Raw genomic sequence first — 25,920 nt, forward strand, 5'->3', positions numbered from 1 at the left:
CCTGACACAGGCCAGGGGCAGGGAGAAGTGGGAACGGACGAGATCTCCATAGTGTGATGTGGTGTGGGGCACTGAAAGAAGTGAGTTTGGGGAGGGAGAGCCCCAGGAGCCAAGGCATCTGGACTCCAGCTGTGAGTGCGGAAATAGGCTATGAAAAGCGCCAAGGAGAAGGGACTTAGAGCAGCCTCCACCTGGCCAGTAAGTTGACTGCACTCCCGGAGGCTGGGGAAAGCCTCCCTTCCATCCCCATCATTCTCTCTCCTCCGGGGCTACTCTTGCAGGAACAACTCCAGCCTCTACTTGAGGGGCAGCCCCTCTCTCCAGCAGGACTTACAGAGCCCCTGCATGGAGCTGCTGTCCTTCCTTCAGCCAGGTCACGATTATAGTGCCCAGGGGGCCAGTGCTGGCTGGGCTCAAGTCTCCACTGTGCTCAGCCACTACTTGCCTACCAGTATGGGGCCCAAGTCCACGGCCTCAGGACTGAGGGGGATGCACCATGGCTGACCAAGCAGAAACCACAGAGCTTCTGGAATCTGTCCAGAAATGCTGACATTCCCAGGCCCTGACCTTCTCCTGGACTGGAAGACTTTCCCTGAGACCTTATACCCTTTCAGGGGCCACTCCTGCCTGTGTGGCCCAGCCTTCTCCACCCAGCTCTTGAGGAGGCTGCAGGAGAGAGAGGGTGAGAAAGAGAGAGAGAGAAACAGGGTGTGGGATGGGAGAGGGGCCGCTCACGCACAAATGCAAGAGTGTGAACAAGTGCTTGGCATCTCGAGATGTGAAGATCATAGTGAAAGAAAGAGAGGTGAGCAAGAACGAGGTGGAGAGCAAGTGAAAGGCAAGAGTAAAGTGGTGAACCAGCGAGAGTGAGCGAGAGTGAGCGAGCCAGCGCGGGGCGGGGCGCCACCACCTACTTCTTCTTGTCCTTGTCCTTCCTCAGAGGCTGCTGCGAGGTGGCGTGCAGGGCCTGGGACTGCAGGGCCTCCACCGCGGCCTTCCTGCGGTTGAAGGTGTTGGTCTCCTCCTCCAGCTCCCGGCGCTTCTCCTCCACCTTGCGCTTCTCCTCCTGGTGGACCCGCTTGAGGTGCTCGAACTTCTCGTGGAGCTGGGAGCACAAGGTGGGGAGGCCGGGCTTCGCGCAGGCTGGGAAAGACCTGGGCCCCCCTGGCCTGGCTGCACTGGCCCCTCCCTGGCCACGCCACAACCCCCACGCCCAGCACATACCTCTCGCTCCTTCTCCTTCAACTCCAGCTCCGTCTCCTTCACTTTGTTGACGAACATCTGCCTCATCTCCTCCTCCTTCCTCTGCAGCTCGCTCAGGAACTCCTTCCTCTTGGCCTCATATGTCTCCTGGAGGCTGTGGAGGTGCAGAGAAAAGAGGCCAAGAGGGAGATTATGGTGGGATGGGGTGGGCAGAGCCAGAGAAGCAGTCACATGAGCACAGAGTCTGGGGTTCTGGGGTCCCGAAGGCCTCTCTCCCTGGCTCGCAAGCTCCCGGAATGGATGCCAGCATGGCAAGTCTGGCTGGGGCCATGGAGACAAGCTGTCACCTGAAGGGCTGGCTGTCACCATCACTGTCCTGGAAGCCCATCTCCTCCAGTTTGCAGCGCCGGTAGAGCTCATAGTGCCGACTGTGCGTCTGCTCACGGAGGTCCTCCATGTTCACACGGATCAGCATTTCCCGCAGCTTCACGAAGTCGCAGTGATTCTCGTTCTCCACTGAAAACAGAGAGCACGCAGGCATCAGGCAGATACACAGGCGGACAGCACAGGGAGGACAGGGCATAGGACAGTGTTTAGAGGGTAGAGGCAGACTCCCGAGGGAGCACAGATAACAAATGGTCACGGGGAAGACACAGGATAGCGGACCAAGTCCGGGCCCCCAGCTGAGGATGTGCTCTGGCCACCACACTCACCCTGCACCACTCCCCAGGGGTACTGCCGTGCTCGCACCAGCTTGTTTCCCACCTTCACCTCCTCGGTGCTGCCCACCACGGCAAAGGGTAGGTGTGCCTGGAAAGGGGCCCAAACGTGCGTGAGCCCTGAGCTGACACAGGCTAATGGACAGACCCACCCTTCATGCCCCTGGGCTCCAGAGAGGGGCTGCCCAGACCTGAACATGGCCTGGCCAGATGCTCACTTCCTGGCTTTCCAGCCCTTCGGAAAAATATCCTGGAACCTCCAAACAGGGGAGTGGGCTGAACCCCCATCCCCTTTCCTTGTGTTCCAGGGTGTTCTTGCAGCCCTTGGGCTTCCTAGGGGCCACTAGAAGCTCCCTTAAAGGACCTGTGGGCCTGACTCTCTTCCAAGTTCCCAAGCCCTGCCATCCCACCAGCTCACTCCTGCAGGTTTCAGGTCTCCTCCCTGAGTTCGTATCTTGTGAAACTTAAACCTGGGGAAGCCCCAGTACCAGCCCAATACCCAATTCCTCCCATTCCCTGTCCACAGGTTGCAGGACTGGCCAGCGCCCAGATGCCCACCCGTCCTTCCTGGAGAGCTAAGGCTGGAATGCAGGGGAACAAGAGTCGCCTGGGGCTGAGTCAGAGATCTGTACTGGCTCCAAGCCTGCTGGCCCGAGCCCTGAGGCCCTTGCCCAAAGCTCACATTCATGACCGCGTTAATCTCTGCAACAGCCTCATCATCAGTGGGAAACTGGTAGATCTGGACCCCATTGCTGACCAGCTCGCCCATGATCTTGATCTTGAACTTGTGGAGCTCACTCTTGGAGATGGTGTCAGCTTTGGCAATGATGGGAATAATGTTCACCTGCCAGGATCAGAGACAGGGGGCAGCATGTCAGTTGCTTCCTGATAGTGGACAGCCCTGCCCAGGCCATACCTGGGCAGAGGGGCAGGAAGCCAGAGAGATAGAATTGCTCCCGAAGGAGTCCCAGCCTGAACCCAGCTAGCTGGGGCCATTCTGATGCGTGGAAACAATCAGTTGCAGTGCTTCTTATAGCCCTGACTCCCCCAACCCTCCATCCAGCCTGAAATTAGTTCCCTGGGCATACTCAGCTTTGGCCCAGAGTGCTCTGAAGGTCTTAACCGGCATGGGGCCTCACAGAAACAGCAGCAGGGGGCTGAGCTCGCCACTAAGCAAGTAAGATGACCTATTAGCAGTAGCCAAAGGAAGACCTCAGTCTCCCAGGTGAAGGTTAACCCATTCTCCACAGTGAACATTAACCCCTGAGATGGAGAGCACAGTCACATGAGAGCTGACAGGTGACTGTGGGGCTGTACGCCCTCCAGGACCTCAAGCCATTCCTGTTGTCCCATGAAGCTGCCCTCTTAATACCTCATTCCTACTCCAATTCTGGGCCTTAACACTCCCCTCTCTACTGGGCTCAGGAAGAACCCAAGGGAAAGCCACAGTAGGAAGGACAGAGTAAGTGAAAGAAGCAGAGGAACTAGGAATTGGAGAGATAAAGCGAGCAGAGAACTGGGACGCTCTGAGGAGGTGGTCAGAGGGTCAGAGGAACAGGGGTGAGGTGGGGAGGTAACTCTAGGGGGATGGGGAGAAGGCCAGGAGTTGGCAGACTGAGAATTAGAATCAATTCAGCTGGAAGGAAAAGGCTCAGGGCCAGACAAGGGACGGAGCTCTGGAGAAAGAGCCCAGAGCAGTTGGGGCCAACTGGAGCTGTAGTGACAGATGCAAGAGAAAATACAGAGAGGACCAAGCCAGGGGGCAGTCCACAGGCCCGCAACTAGCAGAGCCCCTGACGACCACAGTGGACAGTCACACTGCAGCCGCCACACTCCACCTCCGTGTAGGACCGGGGAGCCCTCAGAACCAGCTGGAGGGGGGCTAGACCTTGCTGTCCAGTTTTTTCATGGTCACGAGGTCCAGGGACTTGAGGGAGTGCCCTGTGGGTGTGATGAAGTAGAGGCAGACGTGGATCCTTGTGTCGTGATAGTCGAAGAGCGAGCGGCGGATCTTCAGCTCTTCCTGCAGGTAGTTTTCAAACTGTGCGTCAATGTAGTCGACGATGGGCCTGTAACTACAGACAGCTCTGTCACCTGGAGGCAGGCAGTGGAGACACAGGGCAGGGCCGGAGCCAAGCCGGGATGCCCACCAGCCTTCCCTCTGGAGGAACAAACAACTTCTACCCAGGGATCTCTGTCTGGGTCCAGGAGGCTGACCCTTTCTCCTGGCCCGCCAAGCAGCCCTCCTCTGGCCCTCATGGAACACGGCTTGGTTCCCCGTCGGGGGAGCAGCGAGGAGGGCAGAGTGCTAGGGCAGGGTGTTAGAACCTTCGGCAATGTGGGTGGGATGGGGAAGAGACCGCCCTTCCTGCCTCTTGCCTCTCATCCTTATTGATCTGATCCCCGAAGCCCACAGCGTCCACAATAGTCAGCTTCAGCTGCACGTTGCTCTCCTGGAGGTCATAGGTCTGGGGCCGCAGGCGCACACACTCCTCATGGTGACTGGCTTCCTCTGTCTCGAAGGTCGTGTTGAAGAGCGTGTTCATCAGTGTGGACTTGCCAATGCCAGTCTCCCCTGGGAGAACAGGTTGTCAGGGGAGGGGATGTCAAAGGCTGGAACTGGGACTGTCCCTGGCTGTCAGCTAGGCCAGGTGGGGCTCAGGCACCCTGAGCCTCCATACAAGAGAGAGGAGGAGGCCTCCCACTCCATCCGTCACTGTCCTTGTCCTCAGGAACCATTCCTTCCCAGTGGCCTCAGAAATAATATGTGGACACAAGAGCCAAAAGGCTGACTTGGACATGAGACATGGGATGTGTTCGATATTTCCTCAGGGTGTAGGGAAGAGGCAGAGCCAGGCAACTGTGAGGCACCAATGGACACCTCTGCTGGCCTCAGTGGAACACAGTCACCTGCTTTCCATGCCATCCCTCCTGGGCCCAGGATGGTCATGGGGCCAGTAGGGCCAGGGTCTGAAGCCACCAGTGGTTCAGCCCACCTGTCCTGGGTGGCTCCAGGCCCATGGAGCTTTCATTGGGAGTGGGAGTTGTTCAGGAAAGGCTGCTTTCCTGGCAGATGCCAGGGCCTGGGCACCTGTGGAGGGTCTGGCAGGGCTCTTTGTGCCTCTGGGAACCTTCCAGAGCCCCCCTGCTGGGGACTGTATTTGTTCAGATGTGCACTGGAGCTCTTACCACATGATACTGTAATGGAGGGAGAGTCTGGTTTACCATAGTGTCTTTGACACAGTGGGAACAACAGTAAGTGTTTTTTGAACAAGCAAACAAATGAATCTAAACCACTGTTACAAACACTGAGTTTACAAAGTACTTTCATGCGCCTAATCCTGTTTACTCTTCATGGCAACCCTGAGTTGGGCCCTGGCTCCCACTCTGTCCTTGACCCTGGCAGAGACACCCACCAAAGCCTCGCCCTGACCAGCCCCCAGTGTCACTCTGCCTGGGGTGGGGTGGGGGGGTCCTTTGCAGCTCAGCAGGTGGTCAGGGCAGCAGTGCCCCCATCTCCCAGAAGGTCCTTGTCCATCCTTGGTCTGAGGATGCCCCCTGGTCAGGCCATGACACTCACCCACACAGAGGATGTTGAAGCTGAAGCCCTGAGTGACCGACTTGCTGACCAGCTGGTCGGGGAGGCTGTCAAAGCCCACATGGCCGCCCAGGGAGAGGCTCCGGGGCTCCGGCTCTGCGTTCTGCCGAGAGAGAACAGAGAACTCAGTGAGCCCACTGGGGAAAAGGGACCGAGTAGCGGGGAGGCCAAAGCTGAGTCAGTCACCCCCAACCTTGTCTGAACTGCCAGTATATCTCAGCCACACTGCTAAGTGCACCAGAACCCCAAACTCAGGCCAAGTTTCCACAGAAGGAGCCCACGGGCCTCAGGGCTCATGAATTCATCTGGGAAGTGGCCTTTGGCCTCTGGGTCTACTCCTCCTGGACTGACCAGGGATGCCTGGGCCTGAGGCATCTCCTGGCAGATGGTCCCAAGACCTAGGGCTGCTACCCCGAGGGCTCACCTGCCCCCCTGCCCGGGAGGCCCCAGATGGTCCCTGGGTCTCAAAGTATTTCAAAAGGCCAAGATTGGAGGGTGTATGTGTTCTTGTGGCCTCTCCCATGGAAGCAGGACTCAAGCAAAGGCAGGTCTGGCCTGAACCTCTCACACTTGCACTGTCGGGGGGCCTCCCCCATCAGGCTGGGCTTACAGCCCTCCATGGGCATCCCTTGCTCCTCACGCACCCAATTGTGAAATGCACACATGGGCCTGCCTAAGGGGCCGGTGCTCACTTGGACCCACCACTGGGTCTCCGGACCGGTCTCTGGGGCATGGTGACTCTGAGGCCTCCTCTTGCTTCAGCGGTATTTATTCTCATGAGATTCCCAGGCTCTGGCTTGCACCACCCTCCCACCCCTACCCAGTCCTAGTTGCTTAGACAGAGGATTCTGGAGGAGAATGTGGAGGCCTGCCCAGCAACGCAGGCAGCAGTCCTGAGCAAGCAGGGGCCACTAAGCTGGCCCACAGAGCTATAAAAAGAACCCACCAGGACCCAAAGCAGAGGGTCAAGGTCGAACTCCAATCTGTGTGGACGGAGGCTCTGCTTCCTTGGGAAGGGGGTGGAATACTGTCTTCCAAGGGAAGGTTCCCAGGCTCAGCCTCCCTGGGTTTGGCCCCTCCCGAGGGCAGGCCCCGGAGAGCTCTGTGTGGGGCAGAAACATGCCTCCTCCATTCCCGAGCCCCTCTGCCCTGACTGCCAGCTAGACAGAGCAAGGACAGGACAGGGCAGGGCAGGAGGTCTGGGTCTTATCCTGCCATCCAGCCCACAGCTCCAGGACCAACTGAAGACAGCCCCAGGGGCACAGATTAGGACAGTGGCAGCCTTTATGCCAATGTGGACATAGGCACAGTGGGCAGAGGGGGCTGGGGACCAGACAGCAGGGCCCTGGATCCCAGCCTCCAGCACAGGGATCTCCTGAGCATCCGCGCACCCCCTGACCTCTCTGCTGCCTCAGCCTAAACTTTCTAACCATGCTTTCCTCCCAGCTAGAGCACCTGGTACTCAAATCAGCCCTCTCTTCATTCACCGTGCCCATGTGCCCCCTCCCCCAGGCCCTCTCCCCCAGCTCTGTCACTGCAACCCGGCAACAAAGTCTCCAAGTGCATGTGTGCAGCCGAGACCCCACATGGCCCCTCTGGGAAGTTGTACTATCTCCTTGAACAAGTCAGAGTTACCTCTAAACCTGTTCTCTCCAATGATCCTCCTTGCTCTTACAGCTTCTCCCTGTCCCCTATCCCCAGGGGATTATGTCACAACCTTTCCAATAAAGTCCAGGTCCCCCCAGGGCTGCAAACATAATAAAAAAAAAAGTCCCCAAAGGCAGCTTCCTCTCACTGGTGCCCACATCAAAACCAGTAAATGGAGCATAGGATGTGCTGAGTCAGGTCCACACCCCCTAGCATGGTGTTCCAGGCCCTTCACTGTGAGGTCTTTCTCACAGGCTCAGTTCCTGCCTGGCTGGCTACCTGTGAGTGCACTTTTCAAACTTGGACCCTTCCCTGGGCTCCAGAGATCACTCTGCCTTTTCCCTGGCACCTGCTCTGGGCTGAGCCCTAAGTACTTACATTCCAGGCTCCTCACTTGGCTGTGACCCCATTCCCTTGCACTACTAGCTGTCCTTTTCATATGCACTGTGATTCTCCAACTCCTCCATAAGCTCCTTGAAGTGGGCTGCAGGTGGGGACAGGGGAAGGTCAGGTTTCCCATTCTTCCCACCCTCCCACCACTGTGCCCAACACACAACACTACCATTTATAAATCACGGAACACTGTCTTCGACTGCCACAGCATCGGGGGCATCTGCCCACCTTACACAGAGTTTCATTATTCGGTCTCTGCTCCACCTGCTCATGGCAGCTTGAGGATCAAATGGAGGACAGAACAGCTAGTCTAGAGTTTTTTTCCTTTCAGGCGAGACTGAAAATCTCCAAAATTTAAGGCGTGCTGTGCTTGCAGAGAAGGCTATGTGTTTATTCATCCTCTTCTTCCAAGAGTGACACAATCAGGATGCAATCCAACATCCTGTAGTCTGCCGCCAAAACCCACCCAGTCAGCTGTGTCTGGAAACCACACACGCGCACAGACAGAGTACTTGCACAGAAACAGAGGCCATCCTCTTCCTGAGTTTCCCTGACTCTCTTATAGTCCCAGGCTCCAAAGGCCAAGAGCAGCACTTGGGGGTCTCACCAAAGCCCACCTACCCATGCTCAGCCAGCCCTGCTTGCCTTCACTCACATAGCTGGGCTCTCTCTGGAGAAGTGTGTGGAGTACAGGGAGATCCTTGTGCCCAAGTTGTTGCCCAGGTGCACTCTGTCACTCCAGGGGCACAGACCGGGTGCAATCGATGCCTGCTCCAGAGCCTCAGGGGCCATGGGAGCACATGCACACACATGTGCACACACAGAAGAATGGTTGCTGGTTCTCTCAGGGACAGAGTGTTGTTCCCTGGTCTCAGGAGACTGACCTGACCTCCCAGCTCTACTGAGGTGTGACTCTCACTAATGCCAACCTCCCCGATCCTATATTTGGCATCAACAACATGTGATCCAAGGTGCACTGCTTACTCCAAAGTACTCCCCAGGTGTTTCTGCTGATCTGTGTGGGGTCCTAGCTGGCAGGAGCCAGCAGCCTACAAAGCATCACAAGCACGTCTCAGCTCCCACAGCTCAGAAAGGAGCTGCAGGTCTCCCACCCGCTACCTGCAGTTTGACAGGTCAAGACCTCAGCTCCAACTCCAGGGCTAGCTCCTAAGCCAGTCAGCATTGATCCCACAATTAGTTCAGGCACAGGTAAGCGACCCAGGTTGAGCGTTTACGACCATCTTATAACCATAAGGGGACCCAGCCTAAGACTAAAACCCACTCACAGAGGATGGCAGAGCCAATAAAATCACAGAGAAGAGAGAGCCAGTGTCTGCTCTACCTCTGGGCTTTTCCCTTTTCCCTGGCCACATCTCCCCTTTACCGCTTAAGCCAGGTGAATGGGAACTACCTATTACCTGCAACTGAAAGCTTCCTGACTGCTACAGTCTCCGAAGTGAAACTCTCTGAATGCAGCAGAACAAGGAGAAAGCCAGGAGGGCAAGGACGGGGAAGGAAAAAGCGGTGTTACCACCGCAGGAAGGAACAGCTGTCAAAGGATGACTCCCACTTTGCCAAAGACCACCTGTGCAGACTAAGTCGAGTTATTTATACAGTCTTTTCCCACCCTATGTGGCAGACACCATTATCATCCCCACTTTACAGGTAAGGAAACTGAGGTGCACAGAAGCTAGAGAACTAATCAGGGCCGAGTGGGGCTTTGGGAGCAGCCAAGCCCTTGCTCCAAACCATTCAGCTATACTGAATACTCCCCCACTCTCACAATGTTCCTAACTCACTCATTCAGCCACCCAACACATGCTTGCTGGGCACATCTGCTGCGTGCCAGGCACTGGGATGGCCGCCAATAAAAAGATGAGGACACCAGATTCTAGAGATGAGGGGCTTAGTCTAATCTCAAATGCCTGTAGAAGCTAGGCAGGTAATGTGAGTGAAGGGAAGCACTCTAGTAATAACAACTACGCCTAACAGTTATCAAGCGCTTACCACGTATGACTCTAATTTAATCTTATTTAGTCCACGCATTTGCCCTATGAGGTAGGCTGTATATTATCTCCACTGTACAGAAATAGACAGTTGAGGCACCAAGAGATTAGGTAATTTTTCCAAGACCACATTGCTCAGGAGGGTGAAGCCAGGATCTGAATGGAGATGGTCTGACTGCAAAACCCACACTTCCAGCCACATCACTCTGATGCCTATTGGATGAAAGACTCGGTGCCTTGGCTGAATGTGGGGGCCTCAGGGAGTGGTAGGAACAGCGGGGAACTGCAGAGGCTGCGCTCAGTCCAAGATGGCTATGGTTTTGTGACTCCAGCCAACTGTGGAAATGCAGACCTAGTGTTGCTAGATCTTCCAATTTTTTTTTTAAAACAGAATCCAGAAATCCATATTTTTATGTGAAACCCACTAATTTTCAAAAGTTGGCAACAACTACAAATTGAGAATACCATGAGGGCCCAACACAGTATGTCTGGGGCCTGACAGTCTGCAACCCCAGGTCTGGTAGGATAGTGACCTGGAAGGAGAAAACACCAGGTCTCCACTCGTGATATGGAGACGCACAGGAGACTCCTCTGCAGGAGGAGCTTTCCTGCTGGACAACTCAACTCAGACCCTGGAGAGAGGTGGACCCAGCTGCTTCTGGCCCTTTCCACACAACCAGCTCCCAGGGGTGCAGCTCTGGGGGGCCTGAGCTGTCCTCAAAGCTCCAGGATATAGAGTCAGCAGCTCTGAGCTCTACACACACAATGGGAAACTCCACAGGGCCATTATCCCCTCTCTAATCACTAACAAGCTTTTGGCTCCTGAGCCAGGCTCCGGGATTCTATGTCATCATTTCTTTGGCACATCAAAGACAACAACCAAAATAATAACTGCTCAGGCTGACTGCGTTCCTCCATGCCCGGTCGTCCAGAACAAAGTGGAGAATGGCATTTTGTTATGCAGCCCAGTGGATAAATAGGACGTCCTTTTCCTGACCAGGAAATGCTGTCTGAGTCTTCTGGAGCAGCCCTAATTACCAGCCAAGAGGAGCTGCCCCCTTTACCAAGAAGAGAGGTGAGATTTGGGGAGAAACCATGTCTCACACTTGCCCACACAAAAACAGGCTTTTACCCTGGAGGAACTGGCAATCTGTTGAATGTCTGCACCAATAGAGGCAAGGAAGCTATGGGTGAATAAAGATTCCTTGACACCAAGCCTCCCAAACTGGGTTGGTTGTTCAGGTGGGAGCAGAGTTGATAGCCCACCATAACTATATCTGACTCTTGAATCCTAGACAAAGAGTAGCCTCCACCCCAGATCTTCCACAGAGTTCTCTCCAAGTGCCCTGGAGTTCTAACACTTTTCTCCTCTCAGGCTCCCATGCCTAGCACCTACTGTCCTGAGCACCCCGCAGGCAGACATGAAGCCTTCTCCCCAAGAGAGCTCCAGCTTCGGGGAGGCGTATTAAGTTGCTGTGCAATGGACCCAGGAATCTCTGCGCCACTGGGAGCCTTCTCCACCCATGCTCCTGGCACAAACCACCCTACCCCCGGCTCTAGCTACTCTGGACCTTAAATAGCCAGAGCAGAGGCCTCTGGCCAGAACCCGTGGTCACAGAACAACTGTCCTTGAGTCCGAGAGGAATCCTAGGAATTTTCCCAGGAAAGGCTTAGGCTCTGGTCCCAGGATTCCACAACAAGCCTCTAAGCCCAGGTCAAAGGTTACGGGAAATAACCACAGGGATGTGCATGGGAGGGAGGGGGTGGTAAGGCTGCTACCCTGGGCCAGGAGGGAAGAATAGAGGCAGGATATACCTGTCTGCAATCAAAAGGACACCTGAGAACCAAAGTGTCTATCTCTTTGGTGGCAACAAAAACCTGGGGAGAAGACATGAGCCAGGATCAGCCTTCGTGGCACTAGCACAGTAGCAAACAAGGTGATAATGGCAAGATGGCAGTTGGGCCCCAGGAGGAGGTCACTCCCTCAAGGCCATTCATCCCCCCTCCATCCTGGGAAGAGAAGGGACTTTGAGAAACTACCCCCAGAAGTCCAAGGCCACCCATGCCCTGACCCCAGTATTCCAGGCTCTCTGCATCCCTGCCTCAATGAGAAGCACTTCCCTTCCTCTCTGCACACAAGACAGCCGCTTAGTAATTTGGGATGGTTTGTTTCACACTTCTCATGTCAGAATCAGGTTTCCAAGAAGCCAGCAGCACAGTTACTGGTCTCTGGGCCCACCACCCTGCCCCAGGCCTAGGACACAGAAACATTCCTGAGCTTTGTTGTGCCGCCTAAGAGGGAGTGGTCCATCTCACCATGGAGTGGATGGGGAGGGCACTAGGGGCCACAGAAGGTACTGGAACCCCAGGTGTTCATACTTTCCCACTTGGCTCAGGGACTGTGGTGGCAGCCCCTACTTCCCTGCAGCAGGAAAAGCCACAGTAGTCTGGACATCACTAGATGAAGGCAGCCTATGTTCCACAGTGAATGAGACCCCACCCTTGGAAAGAGGAATGTGGGCAGCAAAGGCGACCCTGCCTGCCTCTTACCCTAGGATGGATGCCGGTGCTGGGAAGGGGCAGAGAAATGCAGGGGCACCAAAAAGGGCCAGTGGAGGCTCCAGGCAGGACTGCTATACCTCTCTGTTGCATGTGCCATTCACCCCAGCACCAGGCAGAGTGTCACGCTTGCACCCAGGCCCTGCAGCCTGGTGAGTGAACCTGGGTCCATGCCCACAGCCTTCCCTGAACCTCAGGCTCCAGGTGGCCCAAGCCCAGGGGGCCCCTCGGAGAGTAGGGAGAACCTGTGATCTCAAATAGGCCCTATTCTTTCCTTCCCTGAATCTGTCCCTCCCATGTGGCCTCCAACATAGGGGCCAAGAACCATCTGGAAGCCATGTGTTCTAGGGAGAAGAATATCTAATTTGCCCTAATACCATCCAGGGCAACTGATGTTACAGCCTGGATGTCCCCTGCCCTGTCCTCCACCACCTCTTCCCAGACATGGTTCCTCACACGAGCCCTGAGGATGCAAATGGCTCCAGCGAAGAACACCCCAGCTCTATCACAAAGGCGTGTCGACCTTGGGAGGCATTCCTTCCCTCAGCATATGTGTCTCCCTTCTGCCTGCATAGCTCCACATCTAGTTTTCTGGCAAAGTTTGTGCCTTGGGGCCATGACTGGGGATCCTGAGACCCAAGCTGGCAGCACAGAGGCGGAAGACTGGAGAGGCTGCAGGGGACACACGGAGGCCAGCCAGTCCTCAGGCCCTTTGCTCTGTCATCCTGCAGCGGCTTTCTTCTGGTAGCTGGACCAGAGCCACAGAAACATTCGTGGTAGTTACTGCCCCGAATATTTACCTCCACCTAGCCCATCTTAGGACTCCAAACTCAGAGGGCTCTACCCTCTTGGTCATCTCAAGGGGGGCTCAGGGGCTGATGTTGGGTCTCAGGCCCACACGTGCCAAAGACCAGAGTCTGCATCCTTATTCACCCACAGGCTGCTGGCATCAACCAGGTGATGGACACAAAATATCCAGCACCCTCCCTGCCATCCCAAGCTTTTGACAAATGTCTGGCTCTGGGTTCCCAGCCTCCATCCATTCTCCCAAGTGGCTGGCATTGTGGTCAGTCTCCTTCTTGCCACCCTCTCTGTTCCTACTCTGGTCAGTCCCTTACTATATGCTCCCTTGGATCACCAATGCCTTCCCATCAGTCTCCCTGCTGGGATCCATTCCAATCAAGATCCTAGGCAGAACTTTCTAAGGTGAGTACCCAAAGCGTGGTATCATGCCTATGAGGGAGGCAGGGCAGGGCCAACTCCCCTCCCAGAAGAAGCAGGTGGAGCTGCAGCCTTGCAGGTGGTGCTCACATATAACCCCTCCACCCCACGAGGCACTGAGAGCTGCATAGATGTCCCTTGCTCAGCTCTTGTTTCTCCTTCAGAACAGCTCAGCAGGGAAGTTATTGGCCATTTTCAAAGAACAGGGAGATACCACTCCATGACAGCCCCACTAGGGTGAGAGGGCTGCCTCCCACATTCCTTCCCACCAGCTCTTGCTTCAAGGATGGAGTAGGCACTCTCTGGATAGCCTGCTTCTTGGGGAAGTGTCAAGATTACAGGGGTGACAACGGAAGTGACAGATGGTGCTCGGGATAAAGTGGTGAGGGAATGGGGGAGAGTGACTGGCTGGGAGGGATGCCAGGCATGAGGCTGCCGTGCCACACACCCCCTCTCCCTCAGAGCTCCACTCTCCCTGGGCGCTCAGTCCTCCCTCACCACGGAGTCTGAACCCTGCCCCATGAGATTCCAACAGAAGAAGCACAGGAGTTGGACCCTGGGTCAGAAAAAGAGTATGCTCCAGAGTCTGGGACCCATGAAGGAGGAGGGCAAAGCAAGAGTAGACAGGACTCTGGCTGCCCAAGGAGGGCAAGAGGGAACAGAAACTCCCCAAAGGGCTGTTCCAGACATGCACATCCAGGGACATCTCAACTCTAACTCCATGGCTGATCCAGGGTTGAGCAAGGCTCAGCCAGAGTGTAAAGGATGCTGAGCCTGAGGGGTTTACATCACGCCACGTGGGGAACAGGAGCCCAGCACACACTGACCTCAGAGCACCACTATGCTCATCTAAGCTCCAGGTTGGGAGAGTTCCCAAGCCCTCTGGGGCTGGTCCAACTACCGAGCTAGCCCAAGGGGCAGTGTCAACCTGCTACAGCTCAGTCAGATCATAGCCTCTTGGCCACTGCTTAACACCCAAGTCAACCCTGGGGCTGGTGCGACACCTAAACATATCTCCCAACATGCCACAGACTGCAATTAATCTTCCAGAAACTCTCTGAAGAATACCAGTATGGTTATATCCACTTCATAGCAAGATAAAGGAAGAAATGATTTTCCCAGGATGACAAGGCAGGAGAGAATGGAGTCCAGACTCCTAAATTCTGGCCAAACCCCACCCAAGGTCTCCACCCAAATTCAACCGTGTCCAAGTCTTCCCAGAAGGCTGAAGGCCCAAAGTGTGAAGGGTGTGGAAGGCATCCATTCATCTGACTTAACCTGGCACAGTAACCGAGGCCCCTGAGCTCAGGTTGTACACCCTTACTTGAGTCAGTCCCCTCCTGGTGCGTTGGCCCACCATGGGGATAATACCTGAACTCCTCACAGATGTGGTTTAAGAGCAAACACAGGAATCTGGGGGCAAGAGCCTTTCCAGCTGACTGCCTGGTAGTGCAGCAGAGCCTTTCAGTTCAGCCTCTGAGGATAACCTCTGGATGTGCAGTGATGGGAGACCCTAGGGAGGGTGCTGTCTAACGGAGCAAACTCATTCTCTGCTGCCTTTTTACAGAGAGGGCCAGTCTTCACATCCACGTTGACACTAGGTAACACATATCACTTACTGTGTCTTTACCATGTGCTAGACACTGCTCTAAGCACCTCACCTGGATCCTCTCATTAAATCCTTCCAATAACCCTAAGAGGGAGGTAGTATTTTTATTCCATTATACAGATAAGAACATTGAGGGGTTAAACAACTTGCCCAAGGTCACACGGCCAACAACACATTAGGCAGTCTGATTCTGGTTACTCTACATACCATTCCCACCTGCAAGACCAACTGTTAGAATCACCTCTGGCCACAGACAGACAAGCGCCAGACATAACTTTCTGGTCAGCTGGGCACAGAAAATGCACACAGACATACAGGCAGAGATGTGCAAACATTCACAGGTCTCTTGGCCTCCAGCTAACCAGCAGGTCTGTTGGGATTCAGGCACTGGCCTCCTGGGGTGCCTGAACAAATTCCCATTTACAGTGCGGGGGTGGGGTGAACTTTGATTTGCCCAACCTCTAAATCCTGTGTTTAAACTTACTGACCTGACTTGCAGCCCCCTCTCCAATGAGAATAAATTACCCCAGTCTAAAAATTATGAAACCAGGAGTTCCTGCTTTATTTATGCATATTTCCAAAGTAGACCAAAAAATGTATTTTCAGATTAAAGAGAAAATTTACATATATAAATTCAGAACAGAGTATTTATAGCATTAATTACATAAGTCCTGGATCCCTTATTTAGTCCCAGAACCAATTCCTTATCGGTCACATATTTAGCATATCCCCCCTCCCCCCAAAATCCCTGGGCCTTTCCTCCCCCTTACCACGGACCAGGGCCATGCTGGCAGGAGGACACAGCTTCCTTCACAGCCCAACCTCCTAGACACACCCAAATCCAGCCTTAGACATCAAGGGACCTGCAAACACAATCCCCAAAAGGTCCCTCTCCCCGGGTGAATTATAAAAAGCCTTCAGGAAGTTGGCTATTGGTCGGCTCAGGCCCAGAGAGACCTCTGCAGGAATCACCAGAGACGTTAGCCCTGCAGAAGGCATACCCGGACTGGGGCCCAAACAAACATCCACTGGGCTGAATCTGGAATCTCTCTAGTTCCTGGGCAATGGCTGCTTCAGACCCGACCACTGAGGCCGGACCTGCCTGGAATCGCACCCAGGATCCAGGCGCTTGGGTAGCGGGTGGAGGTTGGGGGTTAGAGCGGGAAGCAAAAGCAGGCCCAGGTCTTCAAGACCCAAGTCTGCAACTGCCCTGAGCTCATTTGAAGGACTCCCTCGGATCCCTAGGGCTTCATCCTCACCGGTTGTGCCCATCAAACAGCACCTGCGCTGCTAGGCATCTCCCCAGCACTGTAAAAAGAAACACTCAGGGAGATGGGGGTTCGGAGAATCCTGGATCCTTCTGTCCGGCCCCCGAGGCCCCAGTCTGTCCTCGCACCTAGGCGGATATTTATTTGCTTCTTTTCGCGAAAGGGGTCTGCCTCTTCTTCGCCCAAGGGGGGCGACCCCGCCAGCCGCCCGGCAAGGCGCCCCCGCCAGCAGCCCCGCGACCCCGAGATAGCGCTGCGAAGAGCCCGCCCCGGTGTCCCCCCGCCCGCCCGGCATCGAGGCCCGGCTACGCGGTGCTGACAGCCCGGCTCGCGCCCCCGGCCAGCTGCAGGGCGGCCCCCTCCCCGCGCCCCGTGCTTCCCGCGCGCGCCGCGGCCCAGCAGGGCCCTCACCGAGAAGCGTTCCAGGTCAGTGGCCGCCATGGCGAGCTCCGCGCCGGGCGGGCGAGCCGGGACGAGCACCCGGGGGCGACGGGGACAAGCCGGCTGCGGGACGCGCTCCGCCCGGGCGGCTGCGGCTGAATGGATCCAATATGGCCACTTCCTGGAAACTCCCCTTGGCGGCGGCGGCGGCGGGAGAAGCCGCGGAGCCGCCTCCGCCCCCGCCCGCGGGACCGGCCTCCCCGCCCGTCCCGGCCACGAGCGCAGCTCGAGCCCCGCCGCTGGGACGGCCGGGGGTCTCCGCTGCGAGGCGGGAGGTGCCAGTTGCAGGGACTGCTGGGACTTGTAGTCCGCGAGTTGGGGGGGTCGGGAGGGCAGAGGCCAGGAGGGCAGTGCCCGGGGGCCCAGGGCCGGTGCCTGGGGCCTGCGGTGTGTCCCTGGGAGGCTGGAGCCCAGCCTGGGTGGGAGTGTCCCGCGCCCGCGCTCTAGGAAGCCCGTTCTGTGCGGAGGAGAGTAGGGTGCTGCGTGCGCCCTAGGGGTCTCCCCCGCCAAGCTGCCTCCTGCAAATGCACTGGGATCACCCGCCAGAGTGTCGACGGGCTACAGGAGGCCCGTCGGGTCCAGGAGAGACCGCCTCCGCCTCGTATGACTGAATCCTGGGCCCCACCTGATGCTTTGGTCGGAGTCTGGGAGGAACCCAGGGCGGGACCCGCGCATCCGGCCAGGCGGCCTTCCCGGGCCAGGGACCAACCTTCAACTCCTTGCGCAACGAATGCACAGGATGCGCAGTTGAGGCTCTGGATTTGTGCAACAGAAAAGCCGAACTCGACAGTCAAGACATCAGATTGCAAGTGACCGTCACCCTGCCAGCCCCCAAGGGTTTGGAGCGATGTCTTAATGGAATCTGGGCACTGTGCAAACAAGACTCCCAATGAATGCACATTCTCTCTGCTAATCTCACTACTCAAAACGTGCACAAAACTTAGAAAATTAATACCTCTGCCCAAGCCAAAGGCCGCAGGGAGCTCTGGTCCTTTTCGCTATGTGTAAAATCCAGCTCCACCTCTGTACCCTCCTTTTCTTTCCCCTCCCTCTGCCTTTCCCTCGGCTCTCTTTTTGATAATATATATAGTAAGGCTTGCCTCCTGCTCCTCCAGTGGCCTCATCCCAGATGGGTACAGCCTCCACACCACTCCCACCCCCAATATCTTCCAGCTTGTCCCTCCTTTCCAGGAATTTGCGCTGGCTGAAGGTGCCCAAAGACCTATCTGGATTCGGCACACCTGGCCTTAAGAGGAGCCCCTTCCTGTCCCTTCCACTAGCTTTCCCCTCCCTTCTCTCCTGGACAAAGCTGTAGCTTGTCACTAAGGTGCAGTGACATCTCACTGGTCCTTTCTGACTCAGTGTGCTCACTTTGTTCTTCCCTATCATGGTGTTTCATATGCTATGTGGTAGTTATTTACAAGAAGCAGGCAAAACAATGGTTAAGGGAGCTGAACCTACAGCAAACTGCCTGGGTTGGAACCCTGCCTCCATCCCTTGCTAGCTTTTCAACCTTAGGCAGTTTACCTGTGCCTCCCTTTCCTCATTCTAAAAGTGACAATAAATATAATACCTCTGCCACAGGATTAAACATGATGAAATAAGGAAAGGGCTTTAAACTATACTTGAAATAAAATGTTTAATAAAATCTCCCTCTCTAGACTACAAAGGCCTTGATGTCAGAACTGAGACAGAGAGAGGGAGGGAGGGAGGGAGGGAGAGAGAGAGTATCTATCGGTGTTGAGTTGATCATCTTAGACTATGCTGTTTCCTTTTGCTTTCCTATAACTGGCAAGAAATCTGTCCCAACTACCATTTGCTGCATCACCACTCTCTGGGATCTGCCCTAAATTATCTTTAAAATGGTCTCCCCACCCCCCACCCCAGTTGGGTATATTTCAAAATACCTACTTCTAGCAGCTCCAGCTGCTGGCAGTGAGAAGGAAAAGCCCAGATCACAGCTGACTACTTTCTCCTGAGATATGTTCACTCTACTAGAAAAATTTACATCTACTCCCCAAGCCCCAAATTTCTTTTTCTTTCTTCCTCTTCTTCTCAGTCTCCTTTGGGTTCCTCTTCTTCTCCTTCCTCCTCCTCCCTTCCTCTTCCTCTTCTGTTCCTCCTCCTGCCCTTCCTTCTCCTCCTTCTTTGCCTTTCTCCTCTTCTTCTCCTTCTCCCTCTCCCTCACCCTCTCCTTCCTCCTCCTCTTCCTCCTCTCTGCCCCCAGCCTCCTCCAGTGCTGCTGCTGGTCAGAAGTACTGAAGGAGGAAGAGTTACCTGTGGAAACAAAAATGAGTACAGCAATCATTTCTCACCTGAGGCCAAATGTTATTCCCCATCGCAGCATTCCCTAGTGTTCTTTGTACACCCAGGAGAAGGTCATAACTGTTACACACACAGTGGTCCCACAGTTAAATAACTGTATGTGTGGCATGCTGAGTTCCATACAGGGAAAGGTTTCTGTAGAAGTCCTCAGAACTTTTGATAAGCCTACATGCACCGTCACTGTCTGAGAGGTAAAGGGAATATGCAGCCCTCCTCAAACTTGGTTGACCACCCCTCTGCCCCCACCCCCCATACACACCAGCACCACACTGAACGTGAGCACGACAGACCTCGCTGTCGCTTGTTTTTTACTTTTGCTTAGTTTCATCATACAAAAGTTCAAAATGTTGCTGTTGTAAAGTTTACCTGTTATTTTCTTCATGGTTTTCAACATGAAACCTCTTTTCAAAAAAAATTATTACCTATTTCAAATTCATAAAAATATTCTCTTTGTATCTTCTTACGAAATGTTTTTTTTTTAATTTTTGTCACATTTAGATCCATCAGTGATTTGTTTATGTGTGTGCCTAACCAACTGTTTCATCATCACTGATGTACAATGCAAATAATATCAAAAAACTAAATTTTTATGTGTGTGTGTAAGTCTGTGGATCAGTTAGGATAAGGTTTAGTTGCTTCAAAAAGACAGAAGTTTCTTTCTTTTTCACATTATCCAGATAGGCAGTCTAGGTGATGTGACATTCTGTGCATGCCTTCTATGCTGCTTTGCTTTGAAAAGCCTTGATCTTGTGGTCCCACATGGTGAAACTGGCATTCCAGGCAGCAGGAGGGAATGAAGGCAATAAAGGAAAAACAAGCAAACACTCTCAGGCGGTCCCAGAAGCTGCCACATGGTATATCTGCTTAACTATTGGCCAGAACTGGGAAGTGGGATCTTTCTTCTGGTCATCATATGTACAGCTAAAAATTCCACAAAATGTTAGGACAATAGATGTTGGCAGATAGCAGCAGTATCTGCCAAGTCTGTTTTTGGACTATTTAATCTGTTCAGTGAGATGCTTGAAATTTTTTTTTCTATTGTTTAAAATGTTTTATTTGTTTATTTATTGAAAAATTAAAATACAAAAAAAGACAAACAAGAAAATAATCAGCTATATACCACCTTTAAGAATCAACCACAGAAATGACCATTACATTACATCATTCTACAAAGCTTTCTATGCATATTTACAGACAGGAGCAAAGATCACAGAGATGATTAACAAGAATTAGACAATAATACAGATGCCATTTTAATAAAAGTATTAAATTTAATTTTGCTTGAATTTAAAAGAAGTTGAAGTGAAACTGATGGAAGAGATGAACTCTTGACCACAAGAGCTATATTACTTCCTAAAAGATACCTCTGAGGTTAAACAAAAATTGTGAAAAACACTAAGAGTTTGGAGTCGGCTTTTTTAATTACAGATTTTGATTGTGTGTGTGTGTGTGTATGTGTGTATTAGGCCTCAGGATTCTTTCCATCTTTCCACCTCCCTTGACCCTGCCTCCTGACTGTTCTACTTACATTATTATTGTTACATTGTCCAGTTATGATCACCATATTCTGTTCTAGTTACTTGGTATACATTTTAGATTTGAATAAATTCAATGCTCATCACTGGTCCTTTTATCAAGGATTTTTCCATTTGCAAGCTCTTTATTTCAATTCATCTCTTGATCCACTGAATTTCATTGTTAAGCTGTTTTCTCAAGGAGGGTTTGGATGTTTAAGCATATCTGTCTGTTGCTTTAACACTGGAACCATATCTTGGCTGGGTATAATATTCCTGAGTCTCACTGTCTTCCCCAAAGAATGTGATAGGTTTTGCTCCTTTTTTCCTGGGAGGAAGTCTGACTAGGCTGAATTTTCCCCTTCATAGGAGACTTTTTTCCCCTCTGCTTGTATGCCCAAAGAAGTCACTCTTTATCCTTTTCTTCCCCCAGTTCAATAACTTAACTAAAACATGTCTCAGTATTAAACATTCTGAATAAAGCTTTTCCGGAATATAATGTCTTTCAATCTGCAGTTTTAGTTTTGCTTTTTCTGCATTAGACATTCTCTTTTAGCTCCGTTTTTTATTTCTCCTCTTCAGGCGTATCAGTTAATCCTTATAGTGGATTATCTTTGTATTCCATTTCTGTGAAGTTTAATTTGCCCTTAGTTTGTTTCCATTCCATCAATTCTCTTGTTTTATTATCTCACCTTTGAGCCTCCAATTTGTTAAATTTATGTTCTTATTAAGTTGCTTTATATGTGAAGCCGTTGTAAGAAATTTCCTTTTGAGGGGAGGGGAGAAGTCCTTGTCTTTTACCCACTGTTTTCCTTCTATTTATCATTTATAATTTACTGTCATGTGTTTGCACCCATTTCTTTTCATCTTGGTTTGGTGGCTCTGTCCAGACTTCCTTTATGCTGCTATAACATGTTGGCAAGAGAGGGGCTTACTGACCGTTGCCCTGTGTTGGAGACCAGTCTGTTTTTCCCTCTGATCTAAGTGAGAGGCTGGGAATTTGGAGTCTGCACAGTTTTTGGTAGTCTGAAGGGGAGGAGGAGAAAGAGGAGTGCTCAGCCAAAGCAGAACTCAGTCTTTGTTAGAATACCTGTGCATGCTCCTGTCCTGAGGTTCTGATGAACGTCCAGCACAGGGCTCGTGGCACCTGAATAAGGATGGAGAGGAGGACACCATACACCTTTTCCAAGGAGGGAGGGTAACCCAGGCTTTGGATCAATTTCTCAAGTTGGAGTGTTGTTCTGGAGCCTTTAATCCATTGGCTGAGTCAGCTCCATGGATCACGCTCAAAACTTCCCCTATTTCTCCCCAATGCACATTTTAATACTGCTCATTCAGAGGAGGAAGAATATAAGGGCGTGACTCACTTCTGTTTCTTTTCAGCTTCAGGAGCACTGGGGAGAAGGTTCAAGATTTTGTCAGTCTCTGGGCGTTGAAGACAGAGTGCGGAGCAGAGATGTGCTGTGCCACTCCTTGCCACTCTAAAAGCTTCTGGATCTTCCTTTGGATGCCAAGTTTGATGTTTATTATATTGGTTGCTGATAGTAAATTTCCCATGATTTTATCTACTTTGTTTTATTTTGTTAGGAACTGAGAAAGAGAAAATTCTCTGGGGAAGTTTGTATCTACTGTCTGTATCTAGACGTGTCCCAACGCATTTTGAAAGCGGCATTGGCCATCTCTGTCTTTCACATCTGACTTGTTATCAAGGGCTATGAATGATGCAAAGCAAGAGCAGATCTGAGGAGCCTCCTGGGTCCTATGTACTGAGGTCCCAAGTCCTGAGATGTCCCAGCCAGGCAGGCAAAGTCTCCCATTTTGCCAAAATGATTCTGAAAAGCCAGATATAGGAATGACAGTCAAATGGCAGTACTGCCAGGGTGAGGTCTAGACCAGGAGTCCTGACCTGATGGAAAAGCTGTCGCAGAGAGATGGAACCATGTTCCAACTCCTCCCGGGAAGACTGGCCAGAGTTTGCACCGAGGCCAGATGCCGGGGCCGTGTGGCACAGGGGAAACAACCAGCAGAAAGCAGCCCCTCCCTGGCCTCGTGGGTTTCCGGCTGTCCTTTCTCAAGTTCCACAGTGGAAACTGCATACTGCAGAGGGGCTGGGAAGCATGTCAAAACTTAGCCCTCCCTCCTCCCACCAGAGCACTTGGCATGGACGCTTTGTACACAAAGTGCTAGGACTGCCCTGGAAAGCCCTGGAGGTGGGAATCTCTGCCTTTTTTTTTTTTTTTTTTTTTTTTTTTTTAACAGAAAAGCCTCCCGTAGCACATGAGTCCTCAGGTCCCCTGTGAGAGCCCCAAGACCACGTTTTCCAGGGACACATCCAGGTTTTGTAGAGCCTGAAGCTTATAGAATTTGGAAGGCTTTCTTTGAGAAAAAGAATACACAATTATAAATACAAGATCGGATATGGAAGTAATTACTTATTAAGATGAGAAAAGAACAGGACTTGAAGGGACTCATGCAAGTGAGGAGGAAACTTAAAGTTCATGTGTTTCAGGAGGTCCAGGGTACCCTTAGTAAATGGGCCACAGAGACACCCATGGGTTACAGACCCTGAAGCAACTCCTATAGTCCAGAGCTGCCCATTGGGGAGGAAACTCCACTTCAAATCTGGCCTGGAGGGCCCAAGGACAGGGGTTGATAGCAACTTTACAAGGGACTCCATATGACTTGTCAGAAGATCCTGCCATGGCTCTGCCCCATCCCCTCCCCCCACCCCAACAGTCACATTGGAACCTGGGCCTCCTTAAGGTGGAAGCATTTCTGCTCCTCCAAGGTAGTTGTGACCAAAAAGAATTCTTTGGGAAAAAATATGTCAACTGTCCAGTAATCAGAGAACTACAACCCATATAAATGGAGCACTTAAGATGCTCACATATGGATAGGCTAGGTGACATGCAGCTGACTAGCCAGTCCTTTCCAGCATGTTCTCCATCGCACCAGCCATGAACAGGTGGGATACAAGCCGGGGAGAGGCAGCCCCACATGGGGACATGCTAGGCAGAGATGAGGAAGTTAAAATGTTTTGCTGCTTGGGAAAAATATGACTTTCAAAGAGCATGAGGGAGGTGGAGAGAGAATGCTTCATTCTGGCCAAAGTACCAAAGGAAGTCTTCAGGAAAGGAGATGGTTAAGTCAGGAGAAGCAAATTTCAGGGCAAGGCTCAAGGTAGGAAGGGTTTTCAAACAGCAGAGCAATGGTTTTCAAACTGGGCCTGAGGGGCCATGGGGAAGAGTGGCGAAGAGAAGGGCTCTACCCTCTTCCCAAACAGCTCCACTCCATCTGCTTTATATATTGGGTTTTCATTTCAACAAAGGATTCTTCTGCAGCTAAAAATAAGTCTGAAAACCACATCTCTGGGGGGAATTTATTCAGACAGACAAAATGGGCCTGGAAAAGGCTGCTGCTGGAAGGAATCCAAGGAAACCATTGAGTCTGAGTCAAGAGAGCTGAGAGGTAGAGTTTTACCTGGAAACAAAGGGTGGGCCAGGGAGATTGGAAGAACAAATCCAAGGGAGCTGAGAGAAATTACTCTAACTTGAATTAGGAGTAGAAATAAAAGTAAATTAGCAATAAAGAAAACACACACACAAGGATGGGGCCAGATGACTCAGGAATGAAAACAGAACTAAGGACCTGATTAACGTAGAGAACCTAACCTAGATGAACCGATGACCGAGAGGCCAAGGCCCCATTACTCACCTGTTTGGCTCATACTACTGGTTTGCTAGGTATTCATCCCCTTCTTGTGGGGAGGGGAAGGCAGGAGAGGGAACAAGATAGAAGCTTTTGGGAAAGCAGGCAAAGGTTTGAGGGGACATTCCTCCATTCCTTAGTATGTGACAGGCCTGCTGCTGCAGGACTTGGGGCCCGGTGGTCCAGGACCTGCTGTGATAGAGGATACTGAACCTGACAGGCAGGATGGGTGTAGTCAGAGTAACGACCCCCCAAAGATGTCTATGTCCTCATCCACAGAACCTGTGAATATGTTACATTACATGGCAAAGAGGGATTCTGCAAATGTGATTAAGTTAAGGATCTTGAAATGGTGGAATTATCCTGGATTATCCAGTTGGGACAAAAGTAATCACAAGAGTCCTTATGAGTAGGAGTCAGGAGTGTCAGAGAAGAAGTGACAAAGGAAGCAGAGATCAGACTGATGCAGCCACAAGGCAAGGAACTCTGTCAGCTTCTAGGACTGGAGAAGACAAGGAAATGTGTTGTACCCTACAGCCTGCAGAAGGACCACAGCCCCGCCAACACCTTAATTTTAGCTCAGTAAGACTGTGCTGGGATGCTGGCCTCCAGAACTGGAAGATAACAAATTTGTATTTTTAAAGCCACACAGTTTATGGTACTTGGTTACAGCAGCAGTAGGACACTCTAGAGATGGCCCTGTGTCTAAGTGTGTGCACTCTGAACTCAAGTGTCTGGGTTCAAATTCCAGGGCCACCGCTTGCCAGTGGAGTGACCTCAGGTAAATTACCTTTCCTTCTGCGCTTCACTTTTCTCACATGCAAAATGAGGATAATAATCACTTCCACTTTATAAGGTTATTGTGAGGATTAAATATAAAATGCTTAGAACCATTTCTGATACAGTGTGAACTTTCAATAAATGTTAGCTGCTGTTAATAATATTGTGATTATTAAATAATCATCATTAGATTTATTTTCACCACCCTGCTTTTGCCTTCCCAACCTGGGACTTAGAATTGAAAGTTGATCAGAAGACAAAGCATGATTTCAGAGTCACAGATGTGAAGGCTGGACACCAGCACCCTTCACTCACTCATTCAATCAGCTATTTGTTGAGTGACTATCGTGTGCCAGCTGCTGTTTTGGTGCTGAAGACAAAGGAAGGGAGGAAGGGGGATAAAGGACTTCTTCCTGGCATTGCTCTAGTCTTTTGTCAAGAAGAAAAACTTTTCCAGATGGCCCTTAAAATCCTCCTGGGGGTCTCACTGACCCTTGAAATGAGTCACATAACCACACAGAAGTTTTAGGATTTCCCAGTGTTCGCTCAGACTAATGTAATATGTGTTGGCTGTATTATTGAGAATATTTAAATCTGCTGTACAAGAAAAAAAATGCAAAATTCATAAGCTCTGTTAAGTACATATAGTAAGTTGGTAACTCGTGAGATGTGCTAGACAGAATAAATGAAACATACGGATGTTGAACATGGAAAAGGACACAAGAACATAAGAGTGTTGTTTGTGGATAGAAAGAGATGGGAAAAATAAATTTTAAGGTAAGATGCTTATCTCTAATTCTAGATTGCTAATTCTAGACTGAAAGCTGTCATCCCCATACCAGCTCCCTTGGTGACCCCCATCATGATTCCATTCTGGCCCCTCGTGTGCTCTCCCCCGGCTTCCCGTAGGGTCGTCTGTGTGTGATGGT

General features: G+C 51.9%; 1 protein-coding gene across 8 annotated transcripts in view; it reads right to left on the reverse strand.

Moving 5' to 3' along the window:
• SEPTIN8 (septin 8) overlaps positions 1–25,920 on the reverse strand; it is a 53,938-nt gene that overhangs the window by 9,522 nt on the left and 18,496 nt on the right. For 4 of the 8 annotated variants that reach the window (XM_031448991.2, XM_064484059.1, XM_064484089.1 and 1 more), the window contains exons 2-9: positions 5,503–5,623; positions 4,302–4,497; positions 3,811–3,997; positions 2,605–2,766; positions 1,917–2,013; positions 1,551–1,719; positions 1,225–1,357; positions 915–1,105 (exon numbers count right to left, since the gene is read on the reverse strand). In XM_031448991.2, coding sequence (XP_031304851.2) covers positions 915–1,105; positions 1,225–1,357; positions 1,551–1,719; positions 1,917–2,013; positions 2,605–2,766; positions 3,811–3,997; positions 4,302–4,497; positions 5,503–5,623 — 1,256 coding nt within the window. Of the gene's footprint in view, positions 1–914; positions 1,106–1,224; positions 1,358–1,550; positions 1,720–1,916; positions 2,014–2,604; positions 2,767–3,810; positions 3,998–4,301; positions 4,498–5,502; positions 5,624–16,634; positions 16,785–25,920 lie in introns of those variants that run through there. The other 4 variants (XM_031448994.2, XM_031448995.2, XM_031448992.2 and 1 more) reach the window with 2 other exon arrangements.

The sequence above is a fragment of the Camelus dromedarius genome, chromosome 3 (assembly GCF_036321535.1).
Source record: "Camelus dromedarius isolate mCamDro1 chromosome 3, mCamDro1.pat, whole genome shotgun sequence".
Classification (NCBI taxonomy): domain Eukaryota; kingdom Metazoa; phylum Chordata; class Mammalia; order Artiodactyla; family Camelidae; genus Camelus; species Camelus dromedarius.